The sequence below is a fragment of the Ovis aries genome, chromosome 6 (assembly GCF_016772045.2).
Source record: "Ovis aries strain OAR_USU_Benz2616 breed Rambouillet chromosome 6, ARS-UI_Ramb_v3.0, whole genome shotgun sequence".
Classification (NCBI taxonomy): Eukaryota; Metazoa; Chordata; class Mammalia; order Artiodactyla; family Bovidae; genus Ovis; species Ovis aries.
The window spans coordinates 36,774,991-36,802,530 of record NC_056059.1 but is presented as its reverse complement, the minus strand read 5'-3'; the positions used below and the strand labels follow the sequence as shown (position 1 = coordinate 36,802,530).

General features: G+C 40.2%; 1 protein-coding gene across 9 annotated transcripts in view; it reads left to right on the top strand.

Annotated features, from left to right (window-relative positions):
• The window catches only part of HERC3 (HECT and RLD domain containing E3 ubiquitin protein ligase 3), a 136,114-nt gene that overhangs the window by 50,512 nt on the left and 58,062 nt on the right, over positions 1-27,540 (top strand). For all 9 annotated transcript variants that reach the window (XM_042251255.1, XM_004009709.5, XM_060416897.1 and 6 more), the window contains exons 5-16: positions 2,403-2,479; positions 3,328-3,549; positions 5,126-5,217; positions 6,723-6,853; positions 7,416-7,576; positions 9,918-9,994; positions 16,390-16,514; positions 18,063-18,122; positions 24,570-24,681; positions 25,086-25,275; positions 27,058-27,221; positions 27,354-27,467. In XM_042251255.1, the coding sequence (XP_042107189.1) occupies positions 2,403-2,479; positions 3,328-3,549; positions 5,126-5,217; positions 6,723-6,853; positions 7,416-7,576; positions 9,918-9,994; positions 16,390-16,514; positions 18,063-18,122; positions 24,570-24,681; positions 25,086-25,275; positions 27,058-27,221; positions 27,354-27,467 (1,525 nt within the window). The remainder of the gene's footprint in view (positions 1-2,402; positions 2,480-3,327; positions 3,550-5,125; positions 5,218-6,722; positions 6,854-7,415; positions 7,577-9,917; positions 9,995-16,389; positions 16,515-18,062; positions 18,123-24,569; positions 24,682-25,085; positions 25,276-27,057; positions 27,222-27,353; positions 27,468-27,540) is intronic.

The following is a 27,540-nucleotide window of genomic DNA, read 5'->3' as shown; positions in this document are numbered from 1 at the left end:
GGAGGGGAGGGGTGGTTGTAAACACAAGGAATCCTTGTGTTGGAAACATTGAATATGGTGGTGGATGCATGAGCCTGCATAGATGACAGAAATACCACAAACACAGAAATAAGGACAAATCAAACTGGGGACAAAGAAGTGAGATTGGTAGTGTGTATTTTTGTCACTATCCCTGTTATGATTTTTTTTTCCTATAGTTTTGCAAAACGTTATCACTGGGGGAGACTGGATAAAGCCTGCAAGCGATCTCTGTATTATTTCTTACAACTGCGTGTGAATTTACAATTATCTCCATAAAAAATAGTTGGGTTCTGTTTGGTACTAAATGTACATGTGAACTCTATTTTATAAACTTTTTTTATATCCGAGAAAATAAACTGTTAAAGCAACATTACCTGTTACTCTAAATAACCCCTGACTTCCCTGTTGGACATCTGTCTTGTAAAATGCCCCTCTGAGTCGTTTGTTCCCATGGCATACACTTCATGAAGAGGAACATGGCAACCTATGAATTATTAAAACAGGAAGCAGGAGATATTTCTCAGGCTGTCCAACTCTATTGGGCAGTGCCAAACATTGTTTTCACTTAATTCTCACCACAACCCTGTGAATAGGTACAGTTCTTAATCTCTTTCACATAAGCAAGCAGAGGATTGAGTTTTAAAAAGTGATCATATGATCTTCCTCTTTACCATCCTAGGGAATCGAGAGCTTTAGAAGCATTGCCCTTAGAAATTTTTAAAAATTGTGGCAAAATACACACAACATAAAATTTACCATCTTGGGCTTCCCTGGTGGCTCAGAGACTAAAGCGTCTGCCTGCAAGGCGGGAGACTTGGCTTCGATCCCTGGGTCGGGAAGATCCCCTGGAGAAGGAAATGACAACCCACTCCAGTATTCTCGCCTGGAGAATCCCGTGGACGGAGGAGCCTGGTGGGGTCGCAAAGAGCACAGCTGAGCGACTTCACTTTCACTTTCACACATAACATAAAATTTGCCATCTTGGGCTTCCTTGGTGGCTCAGTGGTAAGGAATCCGCCTCCCAATGGAAGAATCTACCTGCCGTGAAGCAGCTAAGCCCATGGGCCACACCTGCTGAGCCTGTGCTTAGAGCCCAGGAGCTGCAGCTGCTGAGCCCGTGCACTGTAAGTACTGAAGTCTGTGCGTCTAGAGCCCATGCTCCGCAATAAGAGAAGCCACTATAATGAGAAGCCCGTGCAAGACTATGAAGAGTAGCCCCTGTTCACTGCAAGCAGAGAAGAGCTCTCGCAGCAACAAAGACCCAACACAGCCAAAAACACATCAATAAAAAATTAAAAGAACTTACCATCCTAACCATTTTAAGTGTACAGTTTAATAGCGTTATATATATTCACACTGTTGTGTGACCAATCTCCAGAACTGTTTTTCTTGTAGAAATAGAACTCGACACTCATTAAATGAAAACTCCTCATTTCTCCTCGTCTAGCCCCTGGCAGGCACCATTAGACTTTTGATTTGTATGAATTTGGCTAGTCTAGATACGTCACATAAATGAAACCATAGACTATTTGTCTTTTTGCTACTGGCTTATTTCACTAGGCATAATTTCAGGTTTCATCCACGTTGTAGCATGTGTCAGAATTTCCATTCTTAAAGAGTGATGAATATTCCATTGTATACATATTCCAAATGTATATACCACATTTGTTTTTCTGGCCATCGGTTGATGGACAGTTGGGTTGCTTCCACCTGATAGCCTTTGTAAATATGAATGTGGTGTACAAATATCTCTTTGGGACCCTGCTTTCAGTTCATTTGGTTATGTACCTGGGAGTGAGATTGCTAGATCATGCCATCGCTCTCATTTGAAAGCCATTTAGATATCAGCCATGTTCTTAGGGTATGTCTTTGGCAGCTGACTCCTTTTGTCTCTGAATTGGATATGACAAGGTAGAAATTAACACAGGGTTGTGGTAATGGGTTTAAGTGCAGAGCAGGGTTTCTTTCTTTTAAGTGGTAACTACCAAAGACTTCCCTGGTGGCTCAGACGGTAAAGCATCTGTCTGCAATGCAGGAGACCTGGGTTCAGTCCCTGGGTCGGGGAGATCCCCTGGAGAAGGGAATGGCAATCTACTCCAGTACTATTGCCTAGAAAATCCCATGGACAGGGGGAGCCTGGTAGGCTACAGTCCATGGGGTCGCAAAGAGTCGGACACGACTGAGCGACTTCACTTTCACTTTCACCAAAGATGCAGGACATTAATGAAAGACTTGATAGAACTTTATCATGTAAGATCATATATTTGGTTTTAAAAAGTGTTTTGTGAAACATGTTATTTATTACAACTATTTTATTTAGTTGGGAATATTTCCAATCATTGTGAATGCCCTTCTTAAAAGGAAAGTGTTTTCTGTTTTAGGTTAATTCAAAAGCTGAACCAGCAGACAATATTACAAGTTTCCTGTGGCAACTGGCATTGCTTGGCTCTTGCAGCTGGTAATGTAACATTAAAATCTATGCTAGTGTTATGTTAATTTGGGAACCATTTCTCTTCATATTTTTATGTGATGTTATGTAACCAGATACATTTAACTAACTAGTTAGGGTCTATGCATTTCTGTTGGACAGCGACAGTTCTAAGGTAGCCCTTGTGTAGCTCATACTTTTCTAGGGTGTGGATGATGAAAAAGATGGTTACCACTGCTATTCCACCTCTCTCAGGGAAAATCAGCAGGAGGCAAGACTGTTCATCAGTGTACTTGAACAGAGGATTGGTGTTTTTTTTTAGCTACAACTCATATGGCTATTCCACCATAAAGCACCCAAATAAATGAAGAAGATGAAGTTAGGAAAACATAAGCCAACATATGCTGCTATATTCTGTTAGGATGAATTTGTGGGGAAGTCAGCACTAATACATCCTGCTTGATTCTCTATGGTCTTGTCTGGGTCATAGCTGGACCCTTTGAAGTCCTGGGTCTCTTGTAGTCCTAGTATGGTCAGAACTAGTTCCCTTTGCTTAGTGGATCTAAGCCTGATAATTGGCCTGTTCAATACTGAACTGATTTAAACATTTAATTTTTTCTTTGCATAAATATTAATGGCCTTTGAAGGGTGTTGATCTCTGTGTTGTCATGACAAGTGGGAGTTCTGATTGTGAGTCTCTCACCATGAAGTGTGTCAGCTTTCTTGTTCTTGGGTGTGTGTTGTGGCGGGGGGGGGGGGGTTGGGGGGTAGGCAACTAACAAATGATCCATGCGGGATCTCCATTGTTCTAATAAGTTTATATTTGTGAATGAAAGTTGTATCTTTCTGGTAATGCCAGTTATCTTTTTTGATTTCAGATGGCCAGTTCTTCACGTGGGGGAGAAACAGCCACGGGCAGTTGGGCCTGGGGAAGGAGTTCCCTTCCCAAGCCAGTCCACAGAGGGTGAGGTCCCTGGAGGGGATCCCGCTGGCGCAGGTGGTCGCAGGAGGGGCCCACAGCTTTGCCCTGTCACTCTCAGGAGCTGTATTTGGCTGGGGGATGAATAATGCAGGGCAGCTCGGGCTCAGTGATGAGAAAGGTGGGTGAAGTCTTCACATGGCCCTCTTAACTTCATTTGTTTAGTACATGCTTCCTGAGGAGCTTCTGTGTCCTCCCCTGTGTCAGGCACTAAGGGTGCAGCAAGGACCAGAGCAGATAATACCCTTGACTTACTGGAGACTGCATGCTAATGGGCAGACATAGACAACAAACCAGTATGTATACAGTGGAAACAGTGACAGATTTTGTTTTCTTGGGCTCCAAAATCACTGTGGATGGTGACTGCAGCCATGAAATTAAAAGACGCTTGCTCCTTGGAAGAAAAGCTATGACCAACCTAGACAGCATATTGAAAAGCAGAGACATTACTTTGCCAACAAAGGTCCGTCTAGTCAAAGCTATGGTTTTTCCAGTAGTCATGTATGGATGTGAGAGTTGGACCATAAAGAAGGCTGAACACTGAAGAATGGATGCTTTTGAACTGCGGTGTTGGAGAAGACTCTTGAGACTCCCTTTGACAGCAAAGAGATCAAACCAGTCAATTGTAAGGGAAATCAACCCTGAATGTTCATTGGAAGGACTGATGCTAAAGCTGAAGCTCCAATACTTTGGCCACCTGATGCGAAGAACTGAGTCATTGGAAAAGACTCTGATGCTGGGAAAGATTGAAGGCAGGGGGAGAAGGGGGTGACAGAGGATGAAATGGTTGGATGGCATCACTGACTCAATGGACATGAGTTTGAGCAAGCTCCAGGAGATGGTGATGGACAGGGAAGCCTGGCGTGCTGCAGTCCATGGGGTCTCAAGGAGTCAGACAGGGCTGACGACTGAACAACAGCAACAAATGTAGGCAGTAGGTCAGAGGCTTTGAGAGGAAAGTTTCCTATTTTATATAAGGTACCCAGGGAGGGCCTCTTGAATAAGATGTTCAGCAGAGCCCTGTAGGAAGTCCAGTAGAAGAGGAGGTGTTTAGAGGAGCTGGGTGAAAACTGTTCCAGTCAGGGAACAGGTGTGCAGAGGCTCTGAAGTGGGAGGAATCATGGTAGGCTTGGGGATCAGCAGGGAGGGGAGTAGCAGAGCCGGAGCTCCGAGAGGAAGGGAGGCCCTGCGGTGTAGGGCCCTGAAGGGCAGGGTGAGGATTTTGGCTTCTCTCAGTGAAAGAGGAAGACACTGAGGGTGTTGAGGAGAAGAGTAATCTGACTTGACTTTGCCTAGAATCGGTCCATGGGGAAGCTAGCAGACCGCTTTTGAGGCAATGGGAATAAAGATAGATTTTGAATATATTCTGAAGGTGGGGCCAGTTGGTTTTCCTCATTGTCGGATGTACTTTGAAATAAAGAGAGGAAAAAGTGGAAGGGTAAAGCTGCATTTGTGAAATGAGGAAAACTGTATGGGGAGGTAGGGAGGAAGGTGGGCAGAGTCGGGGATTACGGGGAATTAGGCTTTAAATATGTTAAAAACGAGATGTCTATTAGACATCCAAGTGGAGGTTCAGGCAGCAAGCTAAAGAGGAGAATCAGGAATCAAGGGGGGCCCAAAACTGAGGCTAAGAGAACTGTGCATATTTCATCGCAAAGACAGATGATACTGACTTTTTGGTATTTCTCTTTTTCTAGATCGAGAGTCTCCTTGCCATGTGAAGCTCTTGCGAACACAGAAAGTTGTCTATATCAGTTGTGGAGAAGAACATACAGCAGTTCTTACAAAAGTAAGGAACTTCAGTATGCGGGTTTGCTCTGTGGTACTGTTAAAATAAGGATGATTGTCATTGCTTGATTATTTTTGATAAGGTCTTTTATAGAGAGTAGGAATAGTGTATAAAAATAAAAATAGTTCGATATATATAACCTTGAAATACATATAGCGATATTCTGTGTTCCTAAGCTGGAATCAACATTGCAGGTAGAAATACCAATAACCTCAGATGTGCAGATGACACTACCCTTATGGAAGAAAGTGAAGAGGAATTAAAGAGCCTCTTGATGAAGGTGAAAGAGGAGAGTGAAAACACTGTCTTAAAACTCAGCATTTAAAAAATGGAGATCATGGCATCTGGTCCCATCACTTCATGGTAAATAGATGGGGATACAATGGAAACAGTGAGATACTTTATTTTTGGGGGCTCCAAAATCACTGTGGATGGTGACTGCAGCCATGAAATTAAAAGACACTTGCTCCTTGAAAGAAAAGCAATGACAAAGCTAGACAGCATATTAAAAAGCAGAGGTATTACTTTGCCAACAAAGATCTGTCTAGTCAAAGCTATGGTTTTTCCAGTAGTCATGTATGCATGTGAGAGTTGGACCATAAATAAAGATGAGCACTGAAGAACTGATGCCTTCCAACTGTTGTGCTGGAGAGGACTCTTGAGACTCCCTTTGACAGTAGAGAGATCAAACTAGTCAATTGTAAAGGAAATCAGCCCGGAATATTCACTTAAAGGACTGATGCTGATGCTGCAGTTCCAATACTTTGACCACCTGATGGGAAGAGACAAATCATTGGAAAAGATCCTGATGCTGGGAACGATTGAAGGCAGGGTGAGATGGTTGGATGGTATCACTAACTCAATGAACATGAGTTTGAGCAAACCCTGGAAGATGGTGAAGGATAGGGAAGCTTGGAGGGCTGCAGTCCATGGGGTCACAAAGAATTGAACATGACTGAGCAACTGAATGACGAAAAAGAAAGAGCAATGTAATTAATGTTTTAAAATTATTCAGCCTGTTTCTTTTGCTTCTAAGACAGTCACATCTGGAGAGAATGAAAAAGTATTTTTGTGTCAAACTGTTACAGATTCACTTTAATAAAATGCTTTAGTATTTGTTGCAAGTACAGCTGCTAAAAAAAAAATCTTCCTAAGGAATCTGTGGAGCATTTAATTTCTTACATACGAATGGTCATGTAAAGTTCATCTCATTTCATCTACCTGTTTCTTCTTTTTTTTGTATTCCTATTTATTAACATTGCTGTATGTTTAAACTACTTTTAAAATTTATATATAGATGACACACAAAGATGTCGTCTTAAATTCTTTTTAAAAGTTCTCTTTTCTATTTAGAGAACATTCCAAAGAAGTGATTTGTCTAAGAGTCAAGTGGGCATAGTGTTCTTGTACAGACTGTTGTGATATGAATTTTGCATACAGAAGTTAGAGGAGTGCATCCAAGCTCAGAGACACAGTGCACTTATGTGATGTTTGCTCCTTGTTAGAGTGGAGGTGTGTTTACCTTTGGTGCTGGTTCCTGTGGGCAACTTGGACATGATTCCATGAATGATGAGGTCAATCCAAGAAGAGTTCTGGAGCTAATGGGCAGTGAAGTCACTCAAATTGCCTGTGGCAGGTGAGTGCTCCTAAGAACTTCCTCGGATCTGTTAAGACTCAGAAATGGATCTTGTCTTTATAGTGATGTGGCTACTCCTAACCAGTGTTGTTCTAAGAAAGCAACTGCATGCATACCTATGGTGAAAATTTGGAGAGAGTTCAATCTGAGCAGGGTGTGGCAAGGAAGGGTTTTAGAGAAGCAGAGCTACATGGGGCCAGTGTAGTTCTTTGGGGATAAAGAATAGCATGACATGAGGGAGACATGTAGAAAGGAAAGTGAGAGAGCCTCAAAGAAATCTTGGAAATTTTGCTGATTTTCCCTGCCTCTTTCTGTCCATCCCAAATGCAGCAGGGCCTTAAATTCTTCCCAGGTCTTACCACCATCCCAATGACCTAGCGTATCAGTGAAGGGCAGTATTATGAAGATCCAGCAGTGCAAAAACAAGCACGTGAGGATGGCCTTCTGGGGTCACCTGTAGCAATTGCTGTGCTCACATATGGTTGTTAAAAGTCAGTGTGTGTATTCATTCATTATCAGTAGAAACAATGCTGTTGGGTTAATTCACATTATTTTCCCCTAGACAACACACCCTAGCCTTTGTGCCTTCTTCTGGACTCATCTATGCATTTGGTTGTGGAGCCAGAGGTCAGTTAGGAACTGGACACACTTGTAACGTCAAGTGCCCTTCTCCTGTGAAAGGTTACTGGGCCGCCGACAGTGGCCAGCTTTCGGCCAGAGCTGGTAAGAGTGATGCTTGTTGGAGTTTAATGATGTTTTAAGTGCTAAAAACACTTGTTATAGAGCATGGTTTTTGTTTTTTGTTTTTTTACCTTGAGGTCTTTTGGGGGGAAATAAATACAAGGTATTCTAAAAGTCAACAAATGTTTGAGCACTTACTATCTACAGTTGAGATTCTAAAGAATAAAGCAAAAATTCTATTTTGGCCATAAGGATTTTGATTGTGGTGTAGCCATTTTATTTACTATTGTTGCTGATAATTAAGGTCCTTATTTGTTGAAGACTTAAGCAAGTTCCATTATCATGCTAAGCAGTGAAAACAACCTTAAGAACTAGTAGTTCTTATCCCTGTGTTGCAGAGGAGGAAACTGAATCTTACGGAGGTTAAGTAGCTTGCCCAAAATGATGTAGATTCTGGGAGCAGAATTTAAACCCAGGCCCACTTCTTTCTACAACCTGTGTTCTTAATTTTTTAAAATTTTCCAGTTTAAGAAAGTTGCACTCCATTTACAGGTATCACAAAATATTGGCTATATTCCCTGTGTTGCACAAAGCATCCTTGTAGGCTGTCTCACACCCAGTAGATTGTACCTACCGCCCCCCAACTCTGTATTGCCCCTCCCCCCACTGCCTGCCTCTGGTAACCACTAGGTTGTTCTCTGTGAACTTTAAAGCCAGTGCTTTTAATGCTTGAGCTCTTGTTACCTTCCCTTTATGATTGCTATTTTGGCCACAATATGACATGATGTTTTTTCATGCCATTTCTATTTCTTCTCTTAAAGAATAGTTAAGTAACACAGTGTTCCTTTCACTGGAAATCAAAATAAGGCAGTCGTTCAGTAAGAATGACTTGAAGCAATAAATCCAGAAGCTTAAATGGAGATGGAGAGTCATTACAAAGAAGTGTGATTTAATAACTGATTTCGATTTTGAAGACTATAAAGTGGCACAGTTATGGCTTAGTCAGAATTTTAACAATAACAACCATAAGAACCCTTCTGGAGTATGAGAAACTTAAGTACAGGGAGGGCGTCCCTGATAACTCAGTTGGTAAGAATCCACCTGCAATGCAGGAGACCCCGGTTCAGAGTCATTTCCCGTTTGTAAACCTGGCATATAGCACAGGGTCTGGCACAGACTTTTCACTCTAGATATTCATGGAATGAATATATGAGCATCTAAGAATGTTGTGGAACTTGAAATGTAAAATAAACAAGATTTTGTTTTGATCATGTTCCCCAAATTGGAAAAATGGCTAGGTGTCCTCTTATCTATCATTTATAAATTTCTTTTTCTCTAAGGCATTGTACTCATGTTAGGGAAGCATATATTTAAGAAATACACCAATTTTAAAAAACTCCAGTATGTAGGTTAATTTAATTTAATTTAATTTTATTTTTTGCTTTTAGAATACTGTCTGGTAAATATACTTTTTAAAAAAAAATTTTTTTTTTACTTTATTTTACTTTACAATACTGTATTGGTTTTGCCATACATTGACATGGGGGGGTTCATGTTTGGGAACGCATGTAGGTTAATTTTAAACCACAAAGTTTTCAAAGTTTAATTACAGGATAAGACTTATAATGTAAGTAGGTGAATTTCAATTTGTTATATAAATGCTGGTTTTAGGAAGCTTCATGGTAATTTGGGAGCACAGTGTTCCCGAGAGAGGAAGTTTGAGCTGTGTCTTAAGCGATGGTTTGGAGTTAGCCAGGTAGAGGACAATGAAGGGGTAGGCTGTGGTGAGTACCATGGAACTGCGCGATTCCAGGAGCACCTTTCCATCATGCTCTAGGGGGCGCCACTGCTGGAGAACAGAGTGTGCTCTGGGCCTGGTGGAAGGGAAAGGCATGGAGCTATGAGGTAGTGTGGCGTATTAGAATTGAGTGAGACGGCGGTGTGAGAGTGTCGCTGTGTGATGGGAGGCAAAGCCGAAGCAGGACTTGGAGGTCCCTCTATCTGGCGAGCTTCACGCGCAAGTGGCTGCAGACCTCCACACTCAGATGCTGTCAGTGGTGTCTTAGCTGACGTTACGGTGTATAGTAGTGACTGTTTCAAACTTCAGTGTCTTGACAGAGTTAGAAAAAATAGAAACGAGGTCAGGACTAGCTGGCAGTTGGCAGGAGGAAGAGCGGGTTAGAGTGGAAGGTACAGTTTTATATGTTTAGTTTTAACTGAAGTAGAAACAGGCCTGGGAAGAGCCAGGAGAGCAGGTTTCTTACTTCTCTGACATAATTAAATGGATAGGAAACCACTCGGAAACATATTTGGAATGTTAGAAAAGGGGGTCAAGGAAAAAGTTTAATTGTTGAAAAACATGCTCTTGAAAATTTTTTGACAGATCGATTTAAATATCATATTGTTAAGCAGATCTTCTCTGGAGGAGACCAGACTTTTGTACTTTGCTCCAAATATGAGGTAAAATTTTCTTTTGACTGTTATCTTGGGGGTGGAATAATGGTGAACCAATATCTATTTTAATAAATAATAATTACATGAGAACAGCATTATTCTTTGTTTCTCCCAATTTTATATTATTAAAATAAGCTGACTAAACTTTGAAGTAACCTCCGTTTTGTTTCTTTGAAGTGCCAATAATTTTCTTGGTATTTAATCACAGAGTTCTACTTTATAATTGAAAATCATTTATTTATATCTGGATTTATCCCAAAAGAGATTTAAGGAGGCCTCAGAGAATTCATACTAACTTTGGGATTATTTGACTTTCTATTGTTTCCTTCCCTGTTAAGTAGCAACAAATGCTAGGTATTTGAGAACTCACTGTGCTTGTTTGATGTGATTGAGTGTATACTGAATATAAGAGATGCCATTCAGATATCCTTTATTATTCATCATCTGCTTATAAAACCACACTGAAATTTCCCTCAGGTTGTCTCCTGCATCCCTGTGGTGGGCGAATGACATTCTCTTAGGGTTGGAGGTGGAAGAGAACGTGGGCTAAGTATCTGTGTTGTTGTTCAGTTGCTAAGTTATGTCCGACTCTGTGACCAAGTGGACCTCAGCACACCAGGCTCCCCTGTCCTTCAGTATCTCCCAAAGTTTGCTCAGACTCATGTCCGTTGAGTCGGTGATGCTGTCTGTGACAGGGCTTTAATTCATTCCCCTCTTTCTGGACGAGAAAAATCATCCTGAAGTGAGCACCACAGGTTTGTTTTGTCCTCTACATCCTGCTGCTGTTATGCTCCTCTCCTCTCTCCTTCCCTTCCCTTCCCCTGACCCTTCTTTTATTCAGTCAGCTCTTGGCAAGGATTAGCCATATTGTAGTGCATTGATCCTCATCCTGCCCTGGAGGAGCAGGGAAGGGCTCGTGGTGATGACAAAGGAATTCGAGTAGGTTGGGAAGAAAAATGAAGTTCTCTGGACACAGGATGCCCTGTTGGTGCTGGAAACCGTCCCCATTACTCTGATACCGTGCCATCTCTTAACACACGATATTCTTGCCTTCTAGTCAGTATCATTCTCTGACTTTGATGGAAAAGGTTGTGGTGGAGTCTGAGGCTGCAGGTTGGATAGCTGATACTGACGTTAGATATTTTCCAGGTCAGGATGCTGCAGAAGGTTCTGTTGAGTGCAGCCATCTGGGCTGAGTTGGAGCTGTTGCTTCAGACCTATTTTAGGCCCAGCTTCAGTGCTTCACAGAGAAACCTTGAGAAAAGCTGAAACTATTCTTTGTTTCTTTAACGTGCCAATAAAGCAAAATATGAAAAGCCCTGAATCTCTGTAGGATAGTTACTTTGTGTCCACAAGTAGTACAGTCTGAAGTATTCCTTTCTCTAAGAAAGTGGTTGGATTAACCAAATTTAATTTTCCTGTGAAATTCAGCATAAAACTTAGTTTCATTCCTTTTGTAAATACGGTATCTGATATATGAAGTTGAATTTTAAATTTACTGTAATTAACATTGTTGGAACCGGAAAACAAAACATTGATGAGAAGGAAGTGAAAGTAGCGTATTGTTGTAGAAACAGGGTAGGTTAAAGTTTAAACAACTGGAAGAGTGGTATGCATTAAAAGTGTAAGATAAAGAAAAAAGCAACTGAAAATAGAATATGACTTAGAAAGGTATTGCCCTTTCTTATAAAACACTGAAACCTGTACACTTTTATTTAAGCTATTAAGCCTAGGTATTTGTTTAGATACAGAGATTGGTCAAAATACGTGTTTCCTCTGTTACCATGACACATAAAGAATCTCTTAATGACCCAAGAAAAAGCATCTGTGTAGTGACATACTCCATATTTATAAGACACTCCTAAGATTTACTTCAGTTCAGTCCTCAGTCGTGTCCGACACTTTGTGACCCCATGGACTACAGCATGCCAGGCTTCCCTGTCCATCACCAACTCCCAGAGCCTACTTGAACTCGTGTCCATTGAGTCAGTGATGCCATCCAACCATCTCATCCTCTCTCGTCCCCTTCTCCTCCTGCCTTCAATCTTTCCCAGCGTAAGGGTCTTTTCCAATGAGTTGGTTCTTTGCATCAGGTGGCCAAAGTATTGGAGTTTCTGCTTCTGCATCAGTCCTTCCAGTGAATATTCAGGACTGATCTCCTTTAGGATTGACTGTTTTGATCTCCTTGCAGTCCATGGGACTCTCATGAGTCTTCACCAGCACCACAGTTCAAAAGCATCAGTTCCTTGGCGCTCAGCTCTTTTTATAGTCCAACTCTCACATCCGTACATGACTACTGGAGAAACCATAGCTTTGACTAGATGGACCTTAGTTGGTAAAGTAATGTCTCTGTTTTTTAATAAGCTGTCTAGATTGGTCATAGCTTTTCTTCCAAGGAACAAGCGTCTTTTAATTTCATGGCTGCAGTCACCATCTGCAGTGGTTTTGGAGCCTACCCCAAAATAAAGTCTGTCACTGTTTCCCCCATCTATTTGCCATGAAGTGATGGGACCAGATGCCCTGATCTTTGTTTTCTGAATGTTGAGCTTTAAGCCAACTTTTTCACTCTCCTCCTTCCCTGTCATCAAGAGGCTTTTGAGTTCCTCTTCACTTTCTGCCATAAGGGTGGTGTCATCTGCATATCTGAGGTTATTGATATTTCTCCCGGCAATCTTGATTCCAATTTGTGCTTCATCCAGCCCGGTTTTTCACATAATGTACTCTGCATGTAAGTTAAATAAGCAGAGTGACAATATGCAGCTTTGATGTACTCCTTTCCTGATTTGGAACCAGTCTGTTGTTCCATGTCCAGTTCTAACTGTTGTTTCCTGACCTGCATACAGGTTTCTCAAGAGGCAGGTCAGGTGGTCTGGTATCGTCTCTTTCAGAATTTTCCACAGTTTATTGTGATCCACACACTCAAAGGCTTTGGCACAGTCAGTAAAACAGAAATAGATGTTTTTCTGGAACTCTCTTGCTTTTTCCATGGTCCAGCAGATGTTGGCAATTTGATCTCTGGTTCCTCTGTTTTTTCTAAAACCAGCTTGAACATTTGGAAGTTCACAGTTCACTTATTGTTGAAGCCTGGCTTGGAGAATTTTGAGCATTACTTTATTAGCATGTGAGATGAGTGCAGTTGTGCAGTAGTTTGAACATTCTTTTGCATTGCCTTTCTTTGGGATTGGAATGAAAACTGACCTTTTCCAGTCTTGTGGCCACTGCTGAGTTTTCCAAATTTGCTGACATATTGAGTGCAGCACTTTCACAGCATCGTCTTTTAGGATTTGAAATAGCCCAACTGGAACTCCATCACCTCTACTAGCTTTGTTTGTACTGATGCTTCCTAACGCCCACTTGACTTCGCATTCAGGGATGTCTGGCTCTAGGTGAGTGATCACATCATCGTGGTTATATGGGTCATGAAGATCTATTTTGTATAGCTCTTCCGTGTATTCTTGCCATCTATTTTTAATCTTTTCTGCTTCTGATAAATCCATACCATTTCTGTCCTTTATTGTGGTCATCTTTGCATGAAATGTTCTCTTGGTAGCTCTAATTTTCTTGAAGAGATCTCTAGTCTTTCCCATTCTATTGTTTTCCTCTATTTCTGTGCATTGATCACTGAGGAAGGCTGCCTTATCTCTCCTTGCTATTCTTTGGAACTCTACACTTACATGGGTATATTTTTCCTTTTCTCCTTTGCCTTTTGCATCTCTTCTCTTCACAGCTATTTGTAAGGCCTCATCAGACCACCATTTTGCCTTTTTACACTTCTTTTTCTTGGGAATGGTCTTGATCCCTGCCTCCTGTACAATGTCATGAACCTCAGTCAATAGTTCTTCAGGTACTCTGTCTATCATATCTAATCTCTTGAATCTATTTTTCACTTCCACTGTATAATCGAAAGGGATTTGATTTAGGTCATACCTGAATGGTCTAGTGGTTTTCTCTACTGTCTTCAATTTAAGTCTGAATTTGGCAATAAGGAGTTCATGATCTGAGCCACAGTCATCTCCCTGTCTAGTTTTTGCTGACTCTTATGTATCTTTTCCATCTTTGGCTGTAAAGAATATAATCAATCTGATTTCAGTATTGACCATCTGGTGATGTCCATGTGTAGAGTCTTCTCTTGTGTTGTTGGAAGAGGGTGTTTGCTATGACCAGTGCATTCTCTTGGGAAAACTCTGTTAGCCTTTGCCCTGCTGCATTTTTCACTCCAAGGCCAAATTTCCCTGTTACTCCAGGTAATTTTGCATTCCAGTCCCCTATGATGAAGAGAACATCTGTTTGGATGTTAGTTCTGGAAGGTTGGTCTTGTAGGTCTGGTGGGTGTTCATGGAACCGTTCAATTTCAGTCTCTTCAGCATTACTGATTTGGACATAGACTTGGATTACTGTGATATTGAATGGTTTGCCTTGGAATTGAACAGAGATTATTCTGTCATTTTTGAGATTGCACCCAAGTACTGCATTTTGGACTCTTTTGTTAATTATTGGGGTTGCAAAGAGTCGGACATGACTGAGCAACTAAATTGAGGGTTAATTATATTTATCATGTTTTATATTACACATCTAATATTTATTTATCTTATAACTTGAATTATGTGCTTTCTGACTGCCTATTGCCAGTCCCCCATCCCCCCACCCCCTGCCTCTGGTAATCACAAATCGATCTCTTTATGAGCTTTTTTTACTTTAAAGTATATTAACTTGCAACACTGTTTTAATTCCTGGTACACAACGTAGTGATTAATATTTCTATAATTTTGAAATGATCACCACAGTGAGTCTCGCTATCATCTGTCACCACACAAATATACTACATAATTAATGACTAAGACCTAGGAGTCTTAAATAAAAGACACCAGTATTCCAGAGATTCTGATTTAACTTGTTTAGAGTGTAACTTGGCCGTCAGGATTTTTGAAAGCTCTGGTGATCCAAAGTGCAGCCAAAGTTGGATACACTGACCTACACCAATTTTTTCTTTTGAGGCTGTATGCAATTCTAAGGCATGGAAAATCAGTGCTTTTTCTTGGGTCTTTCTGTTTGATTCTGTGGTTGTAGTTTATCCAAGGCATCTGTGGTTTGTTGGACTTGGGGTGAAGAATGAGAAAATAGTAACATGTTTATATTTTATGTCTGTGTTTGTGTCTGTGTTCAGCTGCTCCTTGGAATGGGGGAAGCAATTAAAATTTACATAATGACTGGTTTTAAGACCATGGTGCAGAGATAGTCTTGTTTGTGAGTTCTCAAGTGTCTGTTTTGTCTTCTAGTTTTTCTCTATGCAGTTCAAGATGGCTTTTGTTCTCTTAATAGATTTCTGTGGTCATTTTTGTTAAAATACTTATCAAAAACCAGATGGTCATCAACTTTGGCGAACGTCTCTTGTCTGTTACATGCCCTCTTCCTTTCCCCTTATAATGCTGTCTTAACTCATCACTCTGAGAAAATAATCAAGAAAATTTACTTTGAAAGTTGTGTTTTTATGATCATCTGGTTAATGTTTTAATACTGCTTTTTTTCCCTGTCTTCTAGTGACAAGTACAGGAGACATAAAGCCCTTTAAATTTTTCTCTAGTTCTAGATCATGATTAGATTGGGGGAAAATAAGTTGAAAAATAGCAGTTTTAGGAAAAGTGCTTCTTATATAGCACTGTGCAGCATTTGGGGGTTTAAAGGCCATTATTGATATGTCTTTTATCTTTCTTATAAATTTATAGCTGTGTACTTTGAGCAAGACATTAAGAGGCATTACATTTTCATAGATTATTTACAATATGGGTTGTATAGACTTTTTATAATGCATATTGTTGGAGTTTGGTGAACAGTTAAGGCAAAATGATTAGTAATTTAAAAACCTTGATGTTATGGTGATTGAAAGCAGAGGGAGAAAGAAATCTGAAGCAGTCCTCTTGGTTTTGTTTCTCTGGGGAGGGTACTGAAGGGCCATCGCGGCTCCACAGCGCCCCATGAGGTTGGCTGAGGCACTGAGCTGCAGTTCAGCTTCCCCTTCTGCCCGATCCTGCCTCCTTCATCCTGAGGAAATGTTCTAGAACTCCTCCCAACCCCAGACTTTAAACATAAATCTCAGGTTCAGAGTTTGTTTCCCAGGTGTAAATCCTTCTGGAGGCAGGGGGGCTGGGGCCTGGCACCACATCCCCACCTGCCCAGGGCAGTTCTGGAGGTCAGTGCAGCTGGGGCCAGTCCAGAGCTTACACTGAGGCAGCTGGCAGGGTGAGTGGTCCATTCTGAAGGGAGAGAGGATCTGGGCGGTGCACCCCGCGCTCCTGTACATAAGTGAAACACAAAGTGGGAGATATATAGGGAGAGGGAGATGAGAAAAAGTTCCTGCTGTTCCGTAATTTTTTTTTTTTTTGCTGTCATATTTAATCCTTCAGAATTCTTCTCCTGCTGTTGACTTCAGGACGATGAACCAAGCACATTACACCAGTTTAATAAATGATGAAACTATAGCAGTTTGGAGACAAAAGCTCTCAGAACACAACAATGCAAATACAATCAAGTATGTGGTTGTTTGTTTTCAGTTCTTTTCAAAGTGTATTGGAATTTCCAACTTAGTGATTTCCCCCTACTTCCATCTTGAGGTTGTGAATATAAATGGGGTTTTGCATTCGAGGGGTCATTTTTTGGGGCACACATCTGGTGTCCTTAGCCTGAAATAGCATAGTAAGTTGTTCCCCTATTTTCTTACAAGGTGTATTCCTTAACCTGCTTTGTTTGGACCTTAAAAATCCTAGCTGATGAAGACCTGAGTTGGTCTTTCTGCCAAGAAAGCTTAGTGTTATTGTTGTTTAACTCCAAGAGTTTTCTTCATATGCTTCTTCCAAAGCATTCCAATCTAAGCTTATTTTACCTAATCAGAATAATTTAGCATTTTCATATTCAAAATGATTAGTTGAGATAGAGAAAAAAGTATAAAGGACTGAGTCCTTTCAGCAAGTGTATTTCATTCTTAAAAGTTTTTTTTTTTTTTTAATTTTTATAGTTTTACACATTGTATTGGCTTTCCTCAGTTTTTCCATTTTTCAACAGAAGCTGATTCTTGGGGATGAATGAATCAGATTGTGTACTAGGTGATAGTTGTTCCCAGATAAGTATATAAAGCATTTTACTTTATGAAATAGATTGTAGAGGGGCAAATTCCCTGAGCCCTTTGGACACACCAGCTTTTTTGAGTGGGGGATCATTGGGAATGCCCTGGAGCACCTCTGTGACAGTGCTCAGAAACCCTCTAAGCTTGGTGACTGCCAGGGAGTTCAGTCGGGAAGGGGCAGGGAACAGGCTGGGGGGACTAGACTCACTAGGAGGATAGGGGTGTTGGGGCACAAGACTCCGTTGGCTGGGACTTTGTTTGACACTTTACTAGTTCTCAGTTTTCTTATTTATAAGCGATAGGATATAAGCAGTGATCTCCCCTTCCTGACCTGGATCCTGTGATTAACAGAAGTTACTGTGATCCCCTCCTCGACTGTGTATTTGTTTTGTTCCTTCCCTTTCCCTTATACTAAATAAGAGGGTTCAAGCTTCCTGACATGTAGTATCACTGTGGGTCCTCAGAAACTAGCAATTTCCCCCCAGAAGATCTAGGTAATAGAAATAAAAACTTACTTCACTCATTTGTAGTTTCTTTCTAAGATGGGCAACAAAACAGAAGGAAGTATTTGTTCAGTTATTAATTTGCAGAGATACTTTCTGTGTTGGTAAATAACAGCTCAGCTTATCTTTTTTGATTTTATTTTGGGTTCGTGTTTGGAGGTGAGGGGAAAAGTGTCTTAGATGGTTGGTGGGAGGAAAGTCCAAGTTCATTATTATTAGGCCTGAGAGTTTTCTTTTGGCAGCTTTAATACTCTTTATTTTAACATGATTTACAGAAAATGTAAGTTCTTGTCCGTTTTGAGACAGGACACAGTGTTTTCCAAGGCTTCACCTGGGTAAGAAGAAGCAGCTATTAAGGAAACTCTGGAATAGAGGAGTAATCTATTGCTGATGCTTAAATAACCATTTATTTATACTTATTAAAGACTTCTTTCCCATTTTTCTTTCTGAGCAGTGGTGTTGTTCAGATATTATCTTCTGCAGCCTGTTGGAATGGAAGTTTTCTTGAGAAAAAGTAAGTGACTTAGTCTTAAAATACCCACATGTGATGCAGGTGCTCACTCAGCAAAGGCTGAGAAAGACTTATGTTCTCTTTGATGGTGGTTGGCTTTAACTCAGTGGGTAAGCTTATGATTTGCACAGAAATGGAAGTGCCAAATGATGATGAGTGAGAGGACACCAGGAAGGGCAGTGCTGATTCATGCCTAGTTGGCAGAGAAGCAGATTACCAAAAGACAGACAGTATCTCAGAAAGGGTTGGTGTAATCAAAAGTAAGATTTTTCAGGCTATTCTAAAATATTGATATTTGTTCTTAAATTCTTTTTTTTTAAAAATATATATTTTATTGAAGCATAGTTGACTTTGCAATGTTTCAGGTACACAGCAAAGTGATTCAGTTATACAGATACACATATATTATTTTTGGAATTATTTTCCATCATCGGTTATTAAAAGATATTGACTATAGTTCCCTATGGTATACAGTAGACCTTTCTTGCTTGTTGCATATCCATTTTTTAATTAGAAATCTAACATTCTGTTCATACTAAGTCAGACAAGTCAAATCAAAATATCAAAAATTTTTTAGTTAGGCAAGAATTCATAAGTTTTCTAAAATATATATTATATTTATATGTATATGTATACAAAAGCTCTTCTACTATACTAAATAAGGGCTTGAGAAAGAACATAAAAAAAAGAGGAGATGGAGAAGTTGGAGAACATAAATTAAATGGGAGCATTGATTATGTAATAGAAAAAGTGAAACAAACTAGATAAAAGTAAAAAGATCATCATATAGTCCAGTTGTTTATAAACGTGACTGCTCATTAGAAACATCTGGAGCCCTGGAGAAAAAAGCGATACCTTTGGATTTGTAATTTTCCAAAAAGTTTCAAGCTAATTCTGATACACCTCTGGATTTTAAAAAGTGATTACAGGTTTTTCTATTAGATCCTAGTTTTGCTGATATAGAATTCTATTATTTTTCTATTGACCAGTCATGATACAGTGGTATTAAGTGAGTGATAGTTACATAGTCACAATAGCAAAACATGTTAATCAGTTTTCACAATTAGTAGCCAAACAAAAATAAAAGATAATTACAACTGCAAGCCATAATGGGAGCATGAGTAACTTAACAATGTAAATAATTACAATTTGAGGGGAGTTTCAAGCAGAATGATGTGGTAGGTGAAAGTGCATACGTGCGCTTGTTTTCATCCACCCAGCTAGTGTATGTCTTTTAGTTGGTGCTTTTAATCTATTTACATTTAAGGTAATTATTGATATGTATGATCCTATTACCATTTTCTTAATTATTTTGGATTTATTTTCTGTAGGTCTTTTCCTTCTCTTGTGTTTGCTGCCTAGAGAAATTCCTTTGGCGTTTGTTGTAAAGCTGGTTTGCTGATGCTGAATTCTCTTAACTTTTGCTTGTCTGAAAGGTTTTGATTTCTCTATCAAATCTGAAGGAAAGTCTTGTGGGGTAGAGTATTCTTGGTTGAGGTTCCTCCCTTTTATCACTTTAAATATATCATGCCATTCCCTTCTGGCTTGTAGAGTTTCAAACCAGCAGATAGCCTGATGGGAGTTCCCTTGTATGTTATTTGTCATTTTTCCCTTGTTGCTTTTAATATTTTATCTCTGGTCTTTAATTTTTGTCAGTTTGATTACTATGTGTCTGGGTTTGCTCCTCCTTGGGTTTATCCTCCCTGGGACTCTCTGTGCTTCCTGGACTTGGTGACTATTTCCTTTCCCATGTTTGGGAAGTTTTTAGCTATTGTCTCTTCAAATATTTTCTCAGATCCTTTCTCTACTCCTTCTGGGACCCCCATAATGCGAATGTTGGTGTGCTTAATGTTGTTCCAGAGATCTCTTAGGCTGTCTTCATTTCTTTTCGTTCGTCTATATTCTGTTCTGTGGCAATGATTTCTACCATTCTGTCCTCCGGGCCGTTTATTATTCTGCCTCATTATTCTGCAATTGATTCCTTCTAGTGTATTATTCATCTCTCTTTCTTGTTCTTTAGTTCTTGTAGGTCTTTGGTAAACATTTCTTGCATCTTCTCAGTCTTTGCCTCCATTCTTTTCCCGAGATCCTGGATCATATTCACTATCGTTATTCTGAATTCTTTTTCTGGAAGATTGCCTATCTCCACTTCATTTAGTTGTTTTTCTGAGATTTTACTTTGTCCCTTCATCTGGGATATAACTTTCTGCTCTTTCATGGTGATTAACTTTCTGTAACATGGTTTTTGTTTTAGCTGCTGTGAGACTGCTTCTTCTTGCTTCTTCTGTCTGTGCTCTGATGGATGAGGCTAAGAGGCTTGTGTAAGCTTCTTGATGGTAGGGACTTGTGATGGGAAAAACTGGGTCTTGCTCTGGCGGCCAGGACCAAGCTCAGTTCAGTCACTCAGTCGTGTCTAACTCTTTGCGACCCCATGAATCGCAGCACGCCAGGCCTCCCTGTCCATCATCATCTCCCGGGGTTCACTCAGACTCACGTCCATCGAGTCCGTGATGCCATCCAGCCATCTCGTCCTCGGTCGTCCCCTTCTCCTCCTGCTCCCAATCCCTCCCAGCATCAGAGTCTTTTATGAGTCAACTCTTCACATGAGGTGATCAAAGTACTGGAGCTTCAGCTTTAGCATCATTCCTTCCAAAGAAATCCCAGGGCTGATCTCCTTCAGAATGGACTGGTTGGATCTCCTTGCAGTCCAAGGAACTCTCAAGAATCTTTTCCAACACCACAGTTCAAAAGCATCAATTCTTTGGCACTCAGCCTTCTTCACAGTCCAACTCTCACATCCATACATGACCACAGGAAAAACCATAGCCTTGACCAGACGGACCTTAGTCGGCAAAGTAATGTCTCTGCTTTTGAATATGCTATCTAGGTTGGTCATAACTTTGCTCCCAAGGAGTAAGCGTCTTTTAATTTCATTCCTGCAATCACCATCTGCAGTGATTTTGGAGCCCAAAAAAATAAAGTCTGATACTGTTTCCACTGTTTCCCCATCTATTTCCCATGAAGTGATGGGACCGGATGCCATGATCTTCGTTTTCTGAATGTTGAGCTTTAAGCCAACTTTTTCACTCTCCTCTTTCACTTTCATCAAGAGGCTTTTTAACTCCTCTTCACTTTCTGCCATAAGGGTGGTGAAATCTGCATATCTGAGGTTATTGATATATCTCCTGGCAATCTTGATTCCAGCTTGTGTTTCTTCCAGTCCAGCATTTTTCATGATGTACTCTGGATAGAAGTTAAATAAGCAGGGTGACAATATATAGCCTTGAGGTACTCCTTTTCCTATTTGGAAGCATTCTGTTGTTCCATGTCCAGTTCTAACTGTTGCTTCCTGACCTGCATACAGAATGTGGTCCACTGGAGAAGGGAATGGCAAGCCATTTCAGTAGTCTTGCCTTGAGAACCCCATGAACAGTATGAAAAGGACCTTGCTCAGTAAAGCTTTAATCCAATTATCTGCTGATGGGTGGGGCTGCACTTCCATCCTTGTAGTTTTTTCACCTGTGGCAACTTATCCCCGGGGTCTAAAGGCTGTATGGTAGGGTTAATGGTGGACTCCATGAAGGTTTACACCAAGGGGGACCTTCCAGTGCCCTTGTCCCTGTGGTGAGCCCCTGCTGACCCACGCCTCCACCGGAGGCCCTCCAACACTAGCAGGTAGTTTTGGTTCAGTCTCTGGTGGGGTCACTGCTCCTCTCCTCTGAGTCTTGGAGGGCACGCATTTTGTTTGTGCCCTCCAAGACCAGAGTCTGTTTCCCCCAGTCCTCTGGAAGGCCTATAATCAAATCCTACTGGCCCTGAAGGCCATATTCCATGGGGATTCCTAGTCCCTTAGTTGGATTTCCAGGCTGGGAAGCCTAACGTGGAGTTCACAGCCTTCACAATCGTGTGAGACTTTCTTTTTCATTGTTGTTCTCCAGTCTGTGGGTCACCACCTGGCAGGTATGAGATTTGATTTTATTATGATTGCATCCCCACCTACCATCTTGCTGTGGCAGCTTCTTTGTCTTTGGACATGGGGTATCTTTTTTTGGTGGGTCCAGCGTCCTCCTGCTAAAATGGTTGTTCAACAGCTAGTTGAAACTTTGGTGATCTCGCAGGAGGAGACGAGCACACATCCTTCTGCTCTGCCGTCTTGAACTGGAAGCGGACAATTCCGTTCTTAAATTCTTACTTCTTTAAATAATCTCCCTGTTTCTTTGACTCCTTTCCCATTGTTGGAATTTAGGGAAAGTTTCAAGAAGGTTCCAGGGCCAGCCCAGCCCACCAGAAAATTGCATTTGGCCTAAACTCCCAGGTTGTAAATAGTGTTTCCTTCCTAGGCCTTATCCTGTCTTGCAGATATTGTGGCCACAGAAGGGTCTCATCATGGGTTTTGATCTTTGGTGATCCAAGAAGTCCCAACCTTCTCACCATCCTTTTTCTGTCTGTGGCAAGGCTAATGAAATCCCATGAAGACTTAGACTTCAGTTCTGTGTGTCAGTTGCACCCCCTACCCCACCCCCAATTCTGTCCCTAACTGGGTTGTAAGAGGTTGCTTCAGGAACTCTGTTCAGTTACAATTAAAGATTGCAAAGTCATTTGTATCATTAGGGCAACTGAAATGAGCTCATCCAACTAATTTCAGAATCAATACTTAGCCTTTTCCTCCAGGGAAAAAATTTTGTGTTGATGTTGGTCTTTTAGAACAGTGATTCTCAACCAGGCTGATTTGTTTCCCAGGGGACATTCAGCATTGTCTCGTGACATGTTTTGGTTGTTACTGTGGTGGTGAGTATACTACTGGAATCTAGTGGGCAAAGGCTAGGTGTGCTGCTAAGCATCTTACAATCCCACCCACCCAACAAAGAATTATCTGACAACCACAAAAGTCAGTGATCCCAAGGTTGAGAAACCTTATTCTAGAAGGACAATTTTTATGAAGGTTGAGAATGGCTCTCGTTAGATTTGTTAGATTATCCAGCCTTAATTTGTTAGTTGCTCAGTGGTATCAGGTCTGACTCTTTGTGACTGTATGGCCTGTGGCCCACCAGGCTCCTCTGTCCATGAGATTTTCCAGGCAAGAGTACTGGAGTGGGTTGCCATTTCCTTCTCCAGGGGATCTTCCTCATCCAGGGATCGAACCCACATCTCCTGTGTCTCCTGAATTGGCGGGCAGATTCTTTAGCACTGAGCCACCTGGGAATTCCCAAAGACCAGTTTAACAAAGCATAAATACATGTAGAGAAAGTCTTTTTATTTTTCTTAGCAGTATAGCAGAAGGTACTTCTAAGCATATGGAAGGCTGCATATGGGATAGCAGAAACAATTTCTATGTTTTGGCAAATTTATTTTTAGAACAACAGTGCAAAAGATTCAACAAACAGAGAAAGCCCAAGTAACTCCTCTTGATTGACCATTTAGGTTCCAGTGCATATAATTATATAATTAAACTTTTTTCACGTTAGGAACTCTGCTTATGTTTTTATAAATTGTAATATTGCCATCAGATGACTGTAAAACTATCTGAATATGTTTGTTACGCATAAGCAGAAGTCTGTTTTGCAAATAGTTCTTTTGTAACTAGTAGATGTGGTATGTTTAAGAGTGGAAATTTAAGAGACATTCTTTAAGTCTATAAAATGCTGAAAGTTTATTTAAAACAGAAAAATGATTAGTTGTTAGGAAGTTAAAAACAGTTGTTGTTCAGTTGTGTTTGACTTTTTGCGACCCCATGGCTTGCAGCAAGCCAGGCTGCCCTGTCCTTCACCATCTCCCAGAACTTGCTCAAACTCAAGTCCATTGAATTGGTGATGCCATCCAACCATCTTGTCCTCTGTTGTCCCCTTCTCCTCCCTCCATCAATCTTTCCCAGTATCAGGGTCTTTCCCAATGAGTTGGCTGTTCTCATCAGGTGGCCAAAGTATTGGAGCTTCAGCATCAGTCCAAGGAATATTCAGGATAAAATTAGTCCTGGATTGAATGTAATTGTATCCCTTATGTTAACTGAGTAATACACTAACTTTGCGTTTATTATAGATCCGATATTAAAAAACTTGCTTTAAACTTGGTATTTGTTGATGAGTGGGCCACATTGCACAAGGGATTTTGTTGTACCTAGGCACAGCATCTGCCTTTGGTTCAAAGTACCACAATGACAGAAGGAGGCAAAAATACAAGAGTTAATCAGAAAAATAATATTCTGCCTATAAATTTCAAGAGAGTCTCACTTTAATGACTTAAATTGTAAGATTATCTTGAAAAAGGGATTCAGAGAGATTCATTCTGTTGGGTTTCCCCAAAGTTCATGTTTTCATGCATCTTGTCTGCCAGGTGAAATTTAAGTTGGATCAGTATGTGCAAACTATATGTTGACCTTTTCGTAATTCATCCCTATCAGAGTGTTTGCTTTGTTTTTCTTTTATTACATGTTTTTTTTTTCTTTTTGTTTAGAATTGATGAGCATTTTAAAACAAGTCCCAAAATCCCTGGAATTGATCTGAACTCAACGAGAGTGTTATTTGAAAAGTTGATGAACTCTCAGCACTCCATGATTCTAGAACAGGTATTTTTTTTTTTTACTTATATAAAGTACATGCTTAAAATGCATTTTTGCATTGAAATAAGTCAACTTTCAAGAGGAAAAAAAAGTAAGATGAAAAGGCAAAAGTCTTGTATAAATGTTAACTCTGTAAAATCCATTAGGGATTTGTCTTAACTTTAACTTTTCTATTTAGCTTAAATTTTTCTAAGGAAATCCCCGCCTCCTAGAGTATAAGGTTGGCAAGGGCAGGGACCTTTGGCTTTTCTTTTCACTGATGTATCCTGATTGCCCAGACTGGCGCCTGGCTTGTAGATGGTCCTGAGTGCATACTGAATGAATAAGAGTTGAGAGTCTCTCAAATAATTTATGAGTTTAGAGATCAGGTAACTAGATTGAATTTCTCATTACTCTTTTCTCTCATACAGATCTTAAATAGCTTTGAAAGTTGCCTGATTCCTCAGTTATCGAGTTCACCACCAGATGTTGAAGCAATGAGAATCTACTTAATACTCCCAGAGTTTCCCCTGCTCCAGGATTCCAAGTATTACATAACGTTGACTATCCCCCTGGCTATGGCCATTCTGCGGCTGGATACAAACCCCAGCAAAGTCTTAGGTGAATTTGCTGCACAGCACTGGAAGTTTCTGCTTTATATTTTATTGGTGTGACCATTGGCTCCTGTTGGATTGAGATCCAAGATTTGTTATCATTTAATATGCTTAACACTTAAACTTTTCTTTCTTTGCTGTTAATTTCTAATTTGAAGCCATATTTTCAGTTTAAACAAATTGAACCATTATTTTGGTTGTTGAAACAGTTTATGCCATACTTATCTTGATTTTTAAATATTCACAAAGTTAGATTATTTGACTTAATTTTTTTTCCTCCTGTGCTTGCTGGTGGTTAATAGTGTCTCAAGTATTAGTGTCCATCTGTTGTTCTTTCTCTTATAATTAATTTAGGGGGTGGGAGTGAAATGAACATTGTGGTGTGATACACAGGTCTCCAGAAAAGGAGAGGAAGAAAATGACCTAGTGGAGACTTACCAAATGTTTGTTTTGTTTTTCTTTTTTAGGACAGTTGAGTCCACACTGATTTTTGCAGGCTACGGACACTTTGCTGAGATAAGAACCTTCCGTTCCTCAGTGAATTGGAGAGTGTCTCTCATGGGAGTAGCGCCTGAGATGTTTTTATTAATCAAATGCAGAAAATCTGTCACCTGGCTTTTTCTTTTCATTTATTTTTTTTTCCTGGTAATTTTTTTTAGGTGTTCACTACAGCTCAGTAACTTCTGTGTTCCATATGGACTAGGCTGTTACTTGAGTGTGGTCTCCCCGCAAGTAGAGACCTGTATTGCTCAGGATGGAATACTGTCTTTTCCGTATTGCTCCCATCTTTGTAGAAGATATAAACACAGAAATAATCATGAATATGTTAGTCCTTAATTTTTTTTTAAGCTCACAAGCTCTTTGGGGTATATTTTCTCAGGTATTCTAGTAGACTGTGAGATAGAGATGGCAATCTCTGAAGGAATATTACCTCACTTTTAAGTTTTTTAAAAAATTATTTTATTGTTTATTATTTTAATTTTCTCAGAGAATAACACAAAAAGATCAGAATAGTTCAGTTTTACACTTAATTTGTTTTTAAATTCTAATCATAGAAATTGAAAAGAATACTTCAAAGAGGAGAGAACACTGCAAGTAACCATCACACAAATTCACAATGATCAATATTTTGCCCTTTTAGTTTTCTCCATTCTCCCTACCACTACCTTGTAATCTTTTCTGGAATGCACTTGAAAAATCTTGGACATTATATTACTTCATCCTATAAGTATGTCAGTGTGACTGAGTTTGTTTCTGACAAAGTAAAACCAGTGGTATACTCTTCTTGTCTGGTCATGAGAAAGTATTGTTTGTTAAGAAACAGAAATATGTAGTTTTTCAACTAATGATGCCTCTTGAAAGGAAGGACTGGTTGCCATATCGGTGCTGCATCTGGGGTGTGTGGTCCTCGGCATCCCTGGTACAGGACTTAGGTGGTGGCTGAGAAGGGGGCTGAAAGGACTAGGGTGTGTGGATGCTCCTGCCCAAAGTGTATGCCTGAGCGTCTTGACCACATATGTCCTTGAGACAAATTTTAGATTAGCCTTCTGATTGAGTCTTTGAGGGAAACAGTCACATGAAGCTTTATTAAAAAGCTCCAAGGTTCTCCTGCAGCCACCACTCTCTCCAGAAATGCTTTAATGGATTCTTTTTAAAGTCAGTTTTGGGAAACTATGTTTTAGACTAATGCTTATCTTCTAGCTGGAGCAGTTTTTAGTTAGTAGACAGAAGACATAAATACTTGATCAAAATCACATGTTGAAATATATCTTTTTTTTCTTTTCTAAAGATAACTGGTGGTCTCAGGTATGCCCGAAATACTTCACAAAACTGGTAAACCTCTATAAAGGTGCAGTCGTTTATCTGCTGAGAGGAAGAAAGACATTCTTAATCCCTGTACTGTTTAACAATTATATTACAGCAGCTCTCAAGCTCTTGGAGAAGTTATACAAGGTAAGCATAGAGAAGACCCAGAGGGGAGAGGGGTGGAGAGAGAGTAGGATAAAATGATCAACCCACATGTTCAGTGGAAAGCCATTTTCCAGGCATCTGGGTCTTAACTGTCCTCGTTTCGTTCTTCATCAGGTAAATCTTAAAGTGAAACATGTGGAATATGATGCATTTTACATTCCTGAGATTTCCAGTCTCGTGGACATTCAGGAAGACTACCTCATGTGGTTCTTGCATCAAGCAGGAATGGTAAGAATTCACGTGAAGCATATCTTAAAGCTTTACTCTTTTCTCAGAGCACAAGGGCAAGAAAAAAACTTCT